Source organism: Bubalus kerabau, chromosome 17 (assembly GCF_029407905.1).
Source record: "Bubalus kerabau isolate K-KA32 ecotype Philippines breed swamp buffalo chromosome 17, PCC_UOA_SB_1v2, whole genome shotgun sequence".
Taxonomy (NCBI): Eukaryota; Metazoa; Chordata; class Mammalia; order Artiodactyla; family Bovidae; genus Bubalus; species Bubalus kerabau.
This window is the reverse complement of record NC_073640.1, coordinates 65,398,466-65,414,020: the sequence shown is the minus strand read 5'-3', so window position 1 is coordinate 65,414,020 and position 15,555 is coordinate 65,398,466. Positions and strand designations below refer to the sequence as shown.

The 15,555-nt window shown below is 40.6% G+C and overlaps 1 protein-coding gene across 5 annotated transcripts; it reads left to right on the top strand.

The window, feature by feature from the left end:
* Window positions 1–13: 13 nt before the first annotated feature.
* On the top strand, window positions 14–14,765 carry LOC129631320 (zinc finger protein 93-like). 5 transcript variants are annotated; one of them, XM_055552258.1, is made up of 5 exons: window positions 14–179; window positions 825–901; window positions 3,945–4,071; window positions 4,560–4,655; window positions 9,061–9,328. In XM_055552258.1, the coding sequence occupies exons 1-5, from the start codon at window positions 92–94 to the stop codon at window positions 9,228–9,230; spliced, it is 558 nt and encodes a 185-aa protein (XP_055408233.1). In that variant the 5' UTR covers window positions 14–91; the 3' UTR covers window positions 9,231–9,328. The 5 variants fall into 5 exon arrangements, with proteins under 5 accessions (XP_055408233.1, XP_055408234.1, XP_055408235.1 ...); XM_055552259.1 differs by lacking the exon at window positions 9,061–9,328 and adding an exon at window positions 12,640–12,810 and having other exon boundaries at window positions 17–179; XM_055552260.1 differs by lacking the exon at window positions 9,061–9,328 and adding an exon at window positions 9,341–11,330 and having other exon boundaries at window positions 17–179.
* Window positions 14,766–15,555: the final 790 nt, after the last annotated feature.

Below are 15,555 nucleotides of genomic sequence, written 5' to 3'. Positions count from 1 at the left end.
AGTGAAGGACAGGGAAGCCTGGAATGTTGCAGTCCATGGAGTTGCAAAGAGATATGACTGGGAGTCTGAACAACAAAAACCCCTCTCTGTAATGCAAAAAGAAAGAACTAGCAGGAGTGTTCTACAAAGAGAATGCCTGAAAGGAGAGCATCAAATACAGGATGTGATTAGCATATCCGGTTAGTCTTGATTGTCAACTACAGGTCAGGAACAGAAAAAGTAAAGAAGAGCCCAGAAAAGGGTGAGAGAAGCAAGGAAACTTTTCCTTTTTTTTTTTTTTTTTTACTGCATCAGCTGCAGGTTGCAGAACTGAGTTTCTGCCTTTGAAGTTATTTTCTCAACATACGGATGGGGAGTTTGCAACATAAAACTGATGCCTAATGGGGCCCTGTAAGACTCCTGGGCCTGGAGGCATTTTTGTTCCCAGTTTCTTATAGGCAAGACTCCAGCCCCCAAGACCTTCTCTCAGTTTGAAAGAGTTGCTAATCAGAGGAGGTAATCAAACCACCTGAGGCAAGATCAAAGGCGCTGAGGCTTGTCAAGATTTGAAGACCAGATCACCTAAGACCCTTCACACACCCTAATCTAGTCAGCAACCCCACCCTTTTGAAACTTTGCCAAGAATGAATATAAGACTGTTACTGCCTTGATCCTCATCACCTACTCCTGCCTGACTATATGACTCTCCTACTCACCAGGGAGGGGGGTTCAGTTCTTAAACCATTAGCCTACTGTGTTCCCCCTTTGCCTGGCAAAGTAACACAGCCACTTTATTTCTCCTCCATAACTCTGTCTCTGTATTTCTGTTTGGCATTGGTGCGCAGAGAGCCAAGATTTTGGCAAAAACATCCCCAGAGAAGAGGCAGAGCAGGAGGAAGAAGATGAAATGGCAGCTTCACAGGTAAATGTCCTGTCCTGGGTCTGGGGCTGTGTCTGCTTTTCCTCCAGCAATGCCTGGACTGAGAACCTGCAAACCTTTATTCTCTGCTTCTAATTTTTCTGCTTGGGCAGTTTGTTATCACCTTCTTATTTTTTCCTTTTCTTACAATAGTGAAGACGGGCTGTTTAGACTGCTTCTCCCTTAGGGACCAGAGCTTGCTCTCCATTGTTTGTATTTTGGCTTTATATAGAACGTGATGAATTCTCAACATGAATTAGTGATGTTCAATGTTGAATATATATTCCCTTTGTGAGAGATCAACACGGGGAGGCACTGGTATCTGAGATTCCCACTAGGATGTGATTTGGTGTTGGGATCCTAGGGAAGTAGGGAAAATGCTGTGATGAGTTTGCACGTGGATGCAATTCAGCTCTAAAGAACAGGAGTAAGAAAATACTCTTGGAACTCGATGGTCTAGAATTTTTCAGAAAATTTTCAGAAATAAAAACAGTAGGACAGACCATCCTGTATATTGATAAGAAAGACATACTAATTAAATGTACTATTAGGCTACAGATCAGGGGAGGTATATATGAAGTGAAATTTGCTTAAAACTGACATTTTTTCATGATAGATTCAGATCATGGTTTCCATAATTTTGTCAAAACACCAGGCAATTATAATGCATTCTTCCATGTACTTCTTACCCTGTGACCTCAGAGGTTCACTGGTTCAGGTTCTGCTATGAGATTCCCATGCTATGAAATTCATATCGTTTCCTGTCTTGTCCACCAAAAAGACACACAATGGGAGAGTTGCGAGTTTTGTTTGGGACAAAATGAGGAGTGTTGATATCTCTCAGAAATAGCTCTGAGAGACCACTCCAAAGAGGCAGTGTGGGGAGATCAATATAGAAGATTGTGCTGAAGGAGGAGTCCAGTTCAATCAAGCACCCATTTTACATAAGATTTTCTGCTAGTCGCCAGGAGCTGCTGTCTGCATGAAGGGATTTAATGTTTCTACTGTTTTTCTAGATAAGAGGAGAAGCAAGGGTTGGCATCATGAGATCAGTTCCTGAAAGTATCTAACTCTCTAAAGACTTTTTGCACTAGTTTCCTGGAGCACAGAGTGTCGGGACTGTCAGCTGCAGTAGCATAAAAAGCAAGTAAAAGTGAAGTTGCTCAGTTGTGTCAACTCTTTGAGATCCTATGGACTGTAGCCCACCAGGCTCCTCCTCTGTCCATGGGATTTTCCAGGCAAGAATACTGGAGTGGGTTGCCACTTTCTTCTCCAGGGGATCTGCCCAACCCAGGGATCAAACTCAGGTCTCCCACATTGCGGGCAGACTCTTTACCCTCTGAGCCACCAGGGGAATCCCTTGTTGTTCTGCTGCTGCTAAGTCGCTTCAGTCGTGTCCGACTCTGTGCGACCCCATGGACGGCAGCCCACCAGGCTCCCCCATCCCAGGGATTCTCCAGGCAAGAACACTGGAGTGGGTTGCCATTTCCTTCTCCAATGCAGAAAAGTGAAAGTGAAGTCGCTCAGTCATGTCCGACTCTTAGCGACCCCATGGACTGCAGCCTACCATGCTCCTCCGCCCATGGGATTTTCCAGGCAAGAGTACTGGAGTGGGGAGCCACCGCCTTCTCCGTGTTTTTGTTCAGTTGCTGGTAAATGCTCTTGATAAGTGCCAATTTGTACTTGACAGGCTTTAACAAGGGCCTTAGAACAAAGAAGTGAGGAATGTGCCTAAACTACCACAGTTAATGGAGAAAATCCATATGCTCTTAGTTTCTCTTCGCTTTGGAAAATGAACACTCTTGTGTTTAGCAGAGATGCTGTGTTTTGGGAGCGGAGGTTTTTGTCACTTAAGTCCAGCTCTGATCATTTCCAGTACACTCCACGTTCCCATCACAAACATAGTCTCATCACATTTTTGTACTTTCCACAATGTTTACAAGAATCATATTAGTGCTAATCTATGTTCAACTGTGTTAAATTTTAAAATAAAACTGTGCAAATGATACAGATTTTCAGTAAACCAGAGCTCTGTTTTATTTTATATCATTGTGTATATCTGTACTCTTGTGTATTTACAAAAATAAAAAGAATATCATCCCCATAGATAGGTATATTGCTAACCAGTTAAAAATTATCCTGATTTTATTGACATGAAAAGTTTTCTCTCTTACTCTTAATAAGTATATAGTCACATTTTAGAGTATGTCTGTATGCATGAACATGTTAACATGATTTGATCAATTATTTTTCCTGTTTTTTACATTCTTCACAATTAGAGAAACTTCTATAAATTTTTATTAGAGTTGTCCTTGTGTTTTTGTCTGATTTATTAGTTAAAGTCTAGAGTACATACACTGAAGTAGATTTAAGCTCTGCCATTTAACAGATGTCTGTTAGATATTGCAGAAAGGTGGAACAGCAATATTATTGATTTTAAATGACTTTTATTGTACCTTCAAGGCTCTATAAAAGATGTTAGAAAGATATATGGTATATACTAAATTGTTGCTGCTCAGGCTATTAGACCTGTAAAATCTGTAAAACACTTAAAGTTCAAAGTTAAGTATGGATTCTTCCCTTACTATTCTACTTCATTGCTGTTCAAAATGGTCATTCATGGAGCAAAATTTTCAACATAACTGGTGAAAATAAGCTTGTTAAAATCTGGCACATTGCCCCCCAGCTCCCCCTCTGGAATTCTTGGATCAGAATCTGCTTTTTAAAAATATTTCTTGTTTCTTTGATAAACAATTTATCCTGGGTTGCATGAGTACAACACTCAAAAATAAATCTTCCAATGTTGATCTAATTATTTTATGATTTCTCTTCTAGATCAGAATAGTTACTGAATATTTTGTGGATCATATCTCATTCTCTTTTCTTGGGGTTGGAAATACGGTAGAAAATATTACTGTGTAAAAATTACGTTATTGTGTTATACCAGCCACTCTCCTAGATCAAAACCAGTGCTCCAAACTTGGTGTTTTCATCTTGGGTCACATTAGGAAGTCTTCCCACAGCCACATGGCACTTTGTATTTCAGGGACGGCTGACGTTCCAGGATGTGGCCATAGACTTCACCCAAGAGGAGTGGGAATGCCTGGACCTCGGTCAGCGGGAATTGTACAGGGACGTGATGTTACAGAACTACAGGAACCTGGCCTCCTTGGGTGAGGATAACTGCCTTCCAGAATCCCTTATCTGGGTTTTGGTTCCATCATTTCTAAAATGTCTTCTGAAATCTTCTCTTTCCCACAATAATTTCAGATCCCTGCTTTCTAGGGGAAAATGGGAATTTATGAGTTTAGAAAAAAGGCTTTATGATTCAATATGATTGTAACCTTTTGCTTCCTCGATGTAGTCTGCCTCCTTCAGTCTAGCTTAGTGGTAATTGTATAAGTTTCGTAGTATTAAATAGTGGTACCCTCCTCTTCAAATCACATGTCCACTACTTACTTTTGCCTTAGTAGTACTTGACCAGAATCTCAGGATCTGTTCTTTATGTATTTGTAGTATTATAAAGCTGCTTTCAGTAAAGTATTTGGGGAAATCATTCTCTAGGCTGTATTAAGCACACTTTCTCTTCTCACCAATATGTATTATATTGGAAACTGATGAATCTTCTACCAAAAAAAATATTTCTTTTTCTGATAAGCAGGTTTTGTGGTCTCTAAGCCAGACCTGGTCACCTTTCTGGAACAAATGAAGTATCCCAGGAATATAAGGAAAGTTGAGACAACAGCCATATACACAGGTACATGTGAATACATGGGGCCGATGACTCAGGTGAGAGGTCCAAGGATCAGTGAGGAAATCATCCTTTGTCATGTGGTTTGGGAAGATCTGCTTCAGTGGAAATGCTTTGGAGAATTCTGGATTTATTTCTGTTGCTGTGATAGACAGATATTGCCTGCCCCATTCTGTCTGTTGAATCATTTCTGAATTCACCTCCAGTGATTAGTTTTCTCATTCACAGTGAGAACTGAACTTCTCTTCTTGGTCTGTGACAACCTGCATGAATTGACAGCTGTTTGATTTCTTAGGGGTCATAGGAAAACTCTGCACATTTCTGAATAACTCTATGACACTCCTTTGAAAGTTTGTTTCTACTCTTTGAGACAAAAGTGTGTGAGTGGAGTTGTAGACACACTGCCAAAATTCTAGGAATAGTGGGGACAGATTTGTTTCTGACTTATAATTTCTAAAACACTGAAAGCTACAAATATGACCTTATAAAATTTAAACTCAAATAATTTCACTGCATGAAGGAAAACCCCTAAAATGAAAGAATGCAAATCTCAGGCTTACTTCAAAGTCTCTCTTTTCTTTATATGAACTCATGTTAAATATGTTAAGTGTATTTGCCACAATTCCTCAATGCTAAAATAATTTAATATATTCAATTAACTGAAAGAATTTTCAAATAAATTGGCATAAGAACTTACATATTTTCCACCATATTTTTAATGGTTGTTGCAAAGAATTATGATTTGTAGATTATATAAAGAAATCTTTTTAAAACGGTCTTATTGGGGTATAGCTGTTCTACAATGTTGTGCTGCTATACAGCAAAGACAATTACATATATATATATATATATATATATATCTCCACTCTTTTTTAGATTTATTTCCCAGTTAGATCTCCACAGACCACTGAATAGAGTTCCAACCATATTTTTAAAGATTCATTTCTTATTTAATTACTGTTTACCCTGTTTCTTATCAGTGTCCCCAAACTTTGTCCTATATGTCCTCACTTTTTTTTTTCTTCAACTAAGGCAGCAAAGAGATTATTTACTGTACATGTATTACATTTGGTGACAACTGAGAACAGAATTAGTCCAGAATGTCAGAAACCCAGGACAAAGAACCAGAAGTGAAAGTGTTAGTCACTCAGTTCAGTTCAGTCACTCAGTCATGTCTGACTCTTTGTGACCCCATGAATTGCAGCATGCCAGGCCTCCCTGTCCATTACGAACTCCCGGAGTTCACTCAAACTCACGTCCATCAAGTTGATAATGCCATCCAGCCATCGCATCCTCTGTCGTCCCCTTTTCCTCCTGCCCCCAATCCCTCCCAGCATCAGAGTCTTTTCCAATGAGTCAACTCTTCGCATGAGGTGGCCAAAGTACTGGAGTTTCAGCTTTAGCATCATTCCTTCCAAAGAAATCCCAGGGCTGATCTTCAGAATGGACTGGTTGGATCTCCTTGCAGTCCAAGGGACTCTCAAGAGTCTTCTCCAACACCACAGTTCAAAAGCATCAATTCTTTGGTGCTCAGCTTTCTTCACAGTCCAACTCTCACATCCATACATGACCACTGGAAAGGATGGACCTTTGTTGGCAAAGTAATGTCTCTGCTTTTGAATATGCTATCTAAGTTGGTCATAACTTTCCTTCCAGGAGTAAGCGTATTTTAATTTCATGGCTGCAGTCACCATCTGCAGTGATTTTGCAGCCGAAAAAGATAAAGTCTGACACTATTTCCACTGTTTCCCCATCTATTTCCCATGAAGTGATGGGACCAGATGCTGTGATCTTCGTTTTTGGAATGTTGAGATTTAAGCCAACTTTTACACTCTCCTCTTTCACTTTCATCATGAGGCTTTTGAGTTCCTCTTCACTTTCTGCCATAAGTGTGGTGTCATCTGCATATCTGAGGTTATTGATACTTCTCCTGGCAATCTTGATTCCAGCTTGTGCTTCTTCCAGCCCAGTGTTTCTCATGATGTACTCTGCATAGAAGTTGAATAAGCAGGGTGACAGTATACAGCCTTGAAGTACTCCTTTTCCTATTTGGAACCAGTGTGTTGTTCCATGTCCAGTTCTAACTGTTGCTTCCTGACCTGCATATAGGTTTCTCAAGAGGCAGATCAGGTGTTCTGGTATTCCCATCTCTTTCAGAATTTTCCAGTTTATTGTGATCCACACAGTCAAAGGTTTTGGCATAGTCAATAAAGCAGAAATAGATGTTTTTCTGGAACTCTCTTGCTTTTTCCATGATCCAGCAGATGTTGGCAATTTGATCTCTGGTTCCTCTGCCTTTCCTAAAACCAGGTTGAACATCTGGAAGTTCACGGTTCATGTATTGCTGAAGCCTGGCTTGGAGAATTTTGAGCATTACTTTACTAGCGTGTGAGATGAGTGCAACTGTGTGGTAGTTTGAGCATTCTTTGGCATTGCCTTTCTTTGGGATTGGAATGAAAACTGACCTTTTCCAGTCCTGTGGCCACTGTGGAGTTTTCCAAATGTGCTGGCATATTGAGTGCAGCACTTTCACAGCATCATCTTTCAGGATTTGGAATAGCTCAACTGGAATTCCATCACCTCCACTAGCTTTGTTTGTAGTGATGCTTTCTAAGGCCCACTTGACTTCACATACCAGGATGTCTGGCTCTAGGTCAGTGATCACACCATCGTGATTATCTGGGTCGTGAAGATCTTTTTGTACAGTTCTTCTGTGTATTCTTGCCACCTCTTCTTAATATCTTCTGCTTCTGTTAGGTCCATACCATTTCTGTCCTTTATCGAGCCCATCTTTGCATGAAATGTTCCCTTGGTATCTCTAATTTTCTTGAAGAGATCTCTAGTCTTTCCCATTCTGTTGTTTTTCTCTATTTCTTTGCATTGATTGCTGAGGAAGGCTTTCTTATCTCTCCTTGCTCTTCTTTGGAACTCTGCATTTAGATGCTTATATCTTTCCTTTTCTCCTTTGCTTTTCGCTTCTCTTCTTTTCACAGCTATTTGTAAGGTCTCCTCAGACAGCTGTTTTGCTCTTTTGCATTTCTTTTCCATGGGGATGGTCTTGATCCCTGTCTCCTGTACAATGTCACAAACCTCCATCCGTACTTCATCAGGCACTCTATCAGGTCTAGTGCCTTAAATCTATTTCTCACTTCCACTGTATAATCATAAGGGATTTGATTTAGGTCATACCTGAATGGTGTAGTGGTTTTCCCTACTTTCTTCAATTTCAGTCTGAATTTGGCAATAAAGAGTTCATGATCTGAGCCACAGTCAGCTCCCGGTCTTGTTTTTGCTGACTGTATAGAGCTTCTCCATCTTTGGCTGTAAAGAATATAATCAATCTGATTTTGATGTTGACCATCTGGTGATGTCCATGTGTAGAGTCTTCTCTTGTGTTGTTGAAAGAGGGTGTTTGCTATGAAGCCTTTGCCCTGCTTCATTCCGTATTCCAAGGCCAAATTTGCCTGTTACTCCAGGTGTTACTTGACTTCCCACTTTTGCATTCTAGTCCCCTATAATGAAAAGGACATCTTTTTTTGGGTGTTAGTTCTAAAAGGTCTTGTAGGTCTTCATAGAACTGTTTAACTTCAGCTTCTTCAGTGTTACTGGTTGGGGCATAGACTTGGATTAGTGTGATATTGAATGGCTTGCCTTGGAACCGAACAGAGATCATTCGGTCGTTTTTGAGATTATATCCAAGTACTGCATTTTGGACTCTTTTGTTGACCATTTTGGCTACTCCATTTCTTCTGAGGGATTCCTGCCCACCCTAGTAGATAAAATGGTCATCTGATTTAAACTCACCCATTCCAGTCCATTTTAGTTCACTGATTCCTAGAATGTTGATGTTCACTTTTGCCATCTCCTGTTTGACTACTTCCAATTTGCCTTGATTCATGGACCTAACATTCCAGGTTCCTATGCAATATTGCTCTTTACAGCATCGGACCTTGCTTCTATCACCAGTCACATCCACCACTGGCTATTGTTTTTGCTTTGGCTCCATCCCTTCATTCTTTCTGGAGTTATTTCTCCACTGATCTCCAGTAGCATATTGGACACCTACTGACCTGGGGAGTTCCTCTTTCAGTATCCTATCATTTTGCCTTTTCATACTGTTCATGGGGTTCTCAAGGCAAGAATACTGAAGTGGTTTGCCATTCCCTTCTCCAGTAGACCACTTTCTGTTCAGACCTCTCCACCATGACCAGCCCGTCTTGGGTGGCCTCACCTAGCAAGACTTAGTTTCATTGAGTTAGACAAGGCTGTGGTCCTAGTGTGATTAGATTGACTAGTTTTCTGTGAGTATGGTTTCAGTGTGTCTGCCCTCTGATGCCCTCTTGCAACACCTACCTTCTTACTTGGGTTTCTCTTACCTTGGACGTGGGCTATCTCTTCACGGCTGCTCCAGCAAAGCGCAGCCATTGCTCCTTACCTTGGATGAGGGGTATCTCCTCACTGCTGCCCCTCCTGACCTTGAACATGAAGCAGCTCCTCTCGGCCCTTCTGCGCCCACGCAGCCACCGCTCCTTGGACCTCAGTCATGTGCAAGTCTTTGCAACCCCATGGACTGTAGGTTAACAGTCTCCTCTGTCCTTGGGATTCTCCAGGCAAGAATACTGGAATAGGTTGCCATTTCCTTCATGTCATCACTTTCTGATTAAATCTGCATCAATATCATTTATTTTTAGATTGAAACATCTAATACAACATGCTCAAATAAAAACACATGTGGTAAGAAGTGGCCTAAAGAATTAAAGGATTCTAGTATGTCTGAAAATGTTTGGTGTCTCCATTTAATACGACTTAAAGCAAAAACGAATCATTAGATTGCCTGTCTCCTCTTCATTTAGTGGTTTTTGTAGCTTTTTATCTTGCTCCTTCCTCTAAACCATACTTCTTTGTCCTCTCATTTTGTCATATTTTCTGTGTTTGTGGTTTCTGTTCTGCAGGCTGAAGGATCTTAGTTGCTCTTGCTCTGGTGTGTGTCCCCTGGGGGTGAGGTTGGTCCAGAGACTTGTGCCCTTATCCCCTTGAAGGGGATTTTGTTTGATATTATTGTGACCGAAGCCTGAGCTGGATATCGAGGGGAGTTCCCCTTTGCTCTGTGGTTGTCACTGCCCTATCTGTGGTGGGGTCTGCTCCCTGGTTGGTGGAACAGAGCCCCCAGATCTGTTTCTGTGATGGTGATCTGTGGTCGAGGCAGGTGGGATTGCAGCACACCCACTGGGAGAGAAGCCACTGAGGATTGCTCCTCTGGGGATGTTCACCTCGGGGTGTGCTCTGTGTATCAACTTCATGCCTTGTGCGAGCTCTCATGTGACCCTGGTTGGCACTGCACTTGGCCCCACCTTAACCATGGGCATGATGGGACATGACCCTGGTGTCTCTCAGATGTTGTTTTCACCAGGTCACCAGCATAGATCCCCTGAACCCAGGTCCCAGAATTTCATTTGTCATGGAGCTGGACCCGCTGTGGTGCAATAGAGGCAGCTCAGACTCTGGCCTGGCCCTACCCCCTTGTATACCTGTACAAAGGCTACAGCTGCTAAAGCTACACCTGCCATGACTGGGGGAGCCCTGGTTGTCCATTCAGATACTCTGTAGGGGTGAAGTTACAAAGCCAGTTGTGGGTGTAAAAGCGTGGTTTGTGTAACTGATACAAGAGATTTCAGCTTTTTTTCCTTACTCGGGTTCAGCTGTGCTTTCCCTCCATCTGTACAATTGGCCCACTCACACGTGGCTGTTCCTAAGGCTGTCCCAGAGCACAGGAGTCTATGATATGTGGAGGAAATACATGGTAGAAGATAGTGGCTGGAGGCTCAGTAGAGTCCACCTCAGTGGGAGCCCTTCCTAGTGCCTGGTGAGCAGGGGCCAGCACAGGGGGCGAGAGACTGCAATGGGCTTCTTCTTTGGCATCACTCACTAACGGTGCTCTGTTCTGTGGTGGTTCAGGCTTCCTCCACATGCACTCCCATGTGTAGACCTCCTCCCTCCCTCCCATCTCCTCAGGATGTCTCCTCACAGGCCACAGCAGTCCTCTGCCTGGGTCTGCTCTTCAAACCCCACATCCCAGTACCCAGCCCTTGTCTGCAGCAGTGGACACCCTCTCAGGCTGGGTGGGCAGGGCTGGGCTCAGTACCCTGTGTAGAGGTCTCACTCTGTCCTGCTACCTCTGACTCTTGCCGTGTTCTCTTCCCATAGAAAATGAGGCTTCCCTTCTGTCCCAGCTGGGCTCTCCCCCTCAGTGAGGAGCTTCCCCAGGTGTGGAGACCTCTCCTCTCTTCTGATCCCCCGAGAGTTGGAGGTCCCATCCCACTTCTTTCCTGTTCCTTTCCCTTGTTTTCTCTTGTCCTACCTGGCAAAGCAGAAATTTTTCTTGTTCCCATTCTTGCTCTTTTAGATTTCCAAGGGCCTCTGCTAGTGTTCAGCTGGGATCTGTGCATTTTGTTCCATTTCTGATGTATTCTTGATGTGATTGTGGAGGGATGAACTCCATGTCTGCCTAGTCTTCTGACACCTTGATCCTTCCATCTCTATTTTATTTTTATTCTATCCTATGTTGTTGATGGTGTTCTATTTTATTTATTTATTTATTTTTTTAATTTCTAAACAAGTGAAGGGTTCATCAATTTTGCTCTAAATCTTTGAGGATGTTCACTGAGAATAGTAGGTAAAATTACTTATTACTTGGTACCTTTCAGCTATGTCTCCACAAGATACCCAGAATTTGATGCCAAAAAATCCAGGGTTAAAAGATTTATTCTCAAAAGCAAACCTACAAATATATGAAAGATTTCACCTCAGAAACTTAAATTTAATGAAAAACTGGGAATATATGAGGGCATATGAAAGACAGAGAGGATATTTATATGCATATAAAGAAATTGAGACAGTTACACATAATACGAACATTACTGCAAAAACATATGAGCAACATGAGTCGAATTGGGAAAAACACCAATTTCAGTCTTCAACATCTGCCAAGAAGTATAAGATTTTAAGAAAAGATTTACATCATTTTTTGAGACATACATGTTCTCTGAAGGGAAACGTTGAAAATTTGGAAGATAATCTAGTCTCTACTGCAAATACTTGTTCAAAAAATTCTCAATATAGGCTTAGATTAAACAAACATTCAAGCGTGTCTGAACACCAGAAATTTAACAATGAGGGGGAAAACCCACAATATAATGAATTTGAGGGATCCGTGAGCAGGGGGTCATTATTCTTCCCCCAAAAGATATTTTTTCTCCATTCCAAGATGTATAATGTTGATAATAATGGAAGAGATATAACCCAACCATCATTGTTCAATACATATCATGATATGGTTAATACGGAACAACTTTCCATGTGTAATAAAATGAGTCAGGCCTTAAGTGAGTGCTCCAGCCCCAATAATTACCAGAATATTTATGATGGAGTGAGAGGGTATTCAGGCAATGAAACTGGGTGTAAAGTTGAACGAGACTTACTTATGAAACATCAGGGACCTGAATCTTCACAGAAGGATTCTAAAAGTAATAAATGTAGAAATATCTTTTATCAGATATCAGGTCTTCCTCTATGTAAGAGTACTCATACTGGAATGAAGACTTATAACTGTAGTGAATATGGTAAAAATTCTAATCTGTCTTCAGAATTTATTCAAAAGCAGACTATTCAGAATCCACAGAAAGAAAACAAGTGTAAGATATGTGGGAAAGTCTTTAGTAAGTCATCCAATCTAAGTAAACATTGGAAAATCCATACAGGAAGGAAACCTTTCAAATGTACAGATTGTAGCAAAGCGTTTAACTGTCGTTCACGTCTTACTCAACATCAGCGAATTCACACTGGAGAGAAACCTTATAAATGTATAGAATGTGGCAAAGCCTTTATTTACAATTCAAGTCTTATTCAACATCAGCGAATTCATACTGGAGAGAAACCTTATAAATGTACAGAATGTAGCAAAGCGTTTATCCGTCACTCATTTCTTACTCAGCATCAGCGAATGCATACTGCAGAGAAACCTTATAAATGTACGGAATGTGGCAAAGCCTTTAATCGCAACTCAACACTTTCTCAGCATCAGCGAATTCATACTGGAGAAAAACCTTATAAATGTAAAGATTGTGGCAAAGCTTTTATCCGATGTTCATATCTTACTGAACATCAGCGAATTCATACTGGAGAAAAACCTTATAAATGTAAAGACTGTGACAAAGCCTTTATCCGTTGCTCACGTCTTACTGAACATCAGCGAATTCACACTAGGGAGAGACCTAATCATTTTACAGAATGTGGCCAAACCTTTATTCAGAGTTCAACTTTAACTGAACATCATCGAATCCATGCTGGGGAGAAACGATACAAATGTAAAGAATGTGGCAAAACCTTTATTACAAGTTCATATCTTACTAAACATCAGCAAATCCATACTGGGGAGAGACGGTATAAATGTACAGAATGTGGCAAAGCCTTTACTCGGAGCTCAAATCTTACTCAACATCAGCGAATTCATACTGGAGAGAAACCTTATAAATGTACAGAATGTGGCAAAGCCTTTAATCAGAACTCAAGTCTTACTCAACATCAGCAAATGCATACCGGAGAGAAACCTTATAAATGTAAAGAATGTGGCAAAGCCTTTAATCACAACTCAATTCTTACTCAACATCAGCGAATTCATACTGGGGAGAGACCTTATCATTGTACAGAATGTGGCCAAGCCTTTATTCGAAGTTCAGCTTTAACTGTACATCATCGAATCCATACTGGGGAGAAACCATACAAATGTACAGACTGTGGCAAAGCCTTTTATACGAGTTCAGATCTTTCTAAACATCACCGAATTCATATGGGGGACAAACGTTATAAATGTACAGAATGTGACAAGGCCTTTATTAACAGTTCTAGTCTTACTAAACATCAGCAAATCCATCCTGGGGAGAGACCATATAAATGTACAGAATGTGGCAAAGCCTTTAATCAGAACTCAATTCTTACTACACATTTGCAAGTTCATACTGGAGAGAAACCTTATAAATGTACATAATGTGGCAAAGCCTTTAGTCATAATGGTCATCTCACTAAACATCTGAAAACACACACCGGAGAGAAACCCTAGTAATGGAACAAGTGATGCGCCCTAAACATGCATCAGAAAACACAAGAGTTTATGCAAGAAACCTATGGAAATGATGTCACAAATATGTAGAAAGGTATTTAATCAAAAATCAAAAATAAATATCAGAGACTACATACTAGAAAGCTTTTCATCAATCCTCTTTTCTGAAGTTTCTATGAAGGAGAATTACTGTAGAGAGCAATCCATAGTTAAAACACATAGAAAATGGGTATATTAGCATGTATCATGAGATGAAGATTGATGATTCAAAAATTAAAATTATTAGCAATGTATCCTTGTTTATAATCACATGATTTGGATTATTTGAAAACCAAAATGAATGTAATTCAATGTTCAAATAATGCATAATGTTTTTCATTTCTAGTGTGAATGAATACATAGGTTTTTGATGGTTTATGCTTCAAAAATTAGCCTTTTTATATTGTGTTGAAACCATTTCTATCTATTCTCCATTAGAAGATGAAGGATACTGTAATGTAAAATGGACAATGACCATCTAAATGGGGGTGTTTGTCATTGATGTGAAATATCCCTGGAGTTGTCATGATGTAAGTGATCGTGGAATCTTTCCATGTATTAAAGTAAGACAGATGGTGGTTCTAAATTTTCAGTAGTTATATCACTTGATTTGTAAGCAGAACACAATGACAGTTCATGGCAATATTGATATATGTTTATAATATCAACACAAGTCATGAATATTACTTGACAATGTTAGGACAGCTTCTGTGATAACCTAGAAATGTATTAGAAACCCTTCCTGGAAAAGGCATGTAACTAGTGTATATCATGTTTACTAAGTGTTTCCTAGGCTATGTTTTGTAAGCAGTAAAAATCCAATCTTTACATCATTATATGAGAAAATGAATATCTTTCTTTGTGCTTCTCATCTGTATGTAATTTGTAAAAGGTTTTATTTCAACTATGTGTGAAATTAATACATGGTTATTAATAAAAGTGAATGGTTTTTAGTGTTTCAGTTGATTGTAATGAATGAAGTGTTTAATCTACCACCACCATTAACCTCTCCCACCTTATTTAAGGTTGTAGTGAAGAGACCATAAAGTATTTGGTAGCACAGAGAGATGGCATATGTGGAAATTAGTTTACTTGCTGGCTTTAAACCTTTCTTACCTTCATATATTTTCCATCATTTCTATGTTGTATCTCCTCTCCCATTTTGTAGCTACTCAGACACTGTGATGATTCTAAAAGGATTATACAGAGTATTGTTGTATACAATACAGAGCTTTGTTGACAGCTTCCCTGAGCTGCTCCTTGATTTTGCTGCCTCAGCATCTGACTGGGGAGCAGGCAGCCTGCAGGTCCTTGAACTCACACCAGCCAGTCCTGTGAGCACCTGCACTAGAAAGCCACCTTCCTCGAGATCAGCAGTTTTACTAAACCTCAGGTTCTACTTCACAGGCCCCCTTCAATGACACCCTGACAAAGCCCATCAGAATCCTGCTTGTCTTGGTTTGAATGGAGAAATCCACACTCAGCCTGGGGAACCCAGAGCACTTCACCCAGGGTCATGTATAAAGGCTGAACCCCAAGTACTTTCCCTGCCTGATTCTAGCTTTGACCTCTCTCAGAAATTCCCCCTTAAATCCTCCCCTACAGAGAGGTCTCAGGTGTGGTGAGTGTGAGGACTTGACCTCAGGGCTCCTGAATGTGGGTTTGGGGGAAGAAACATCAGAAAAAACAGGGAACTTGCTAAAGATTCATTTCATGGCCCCACTGTAGACCTGCAGATTCATATCCTCTTAG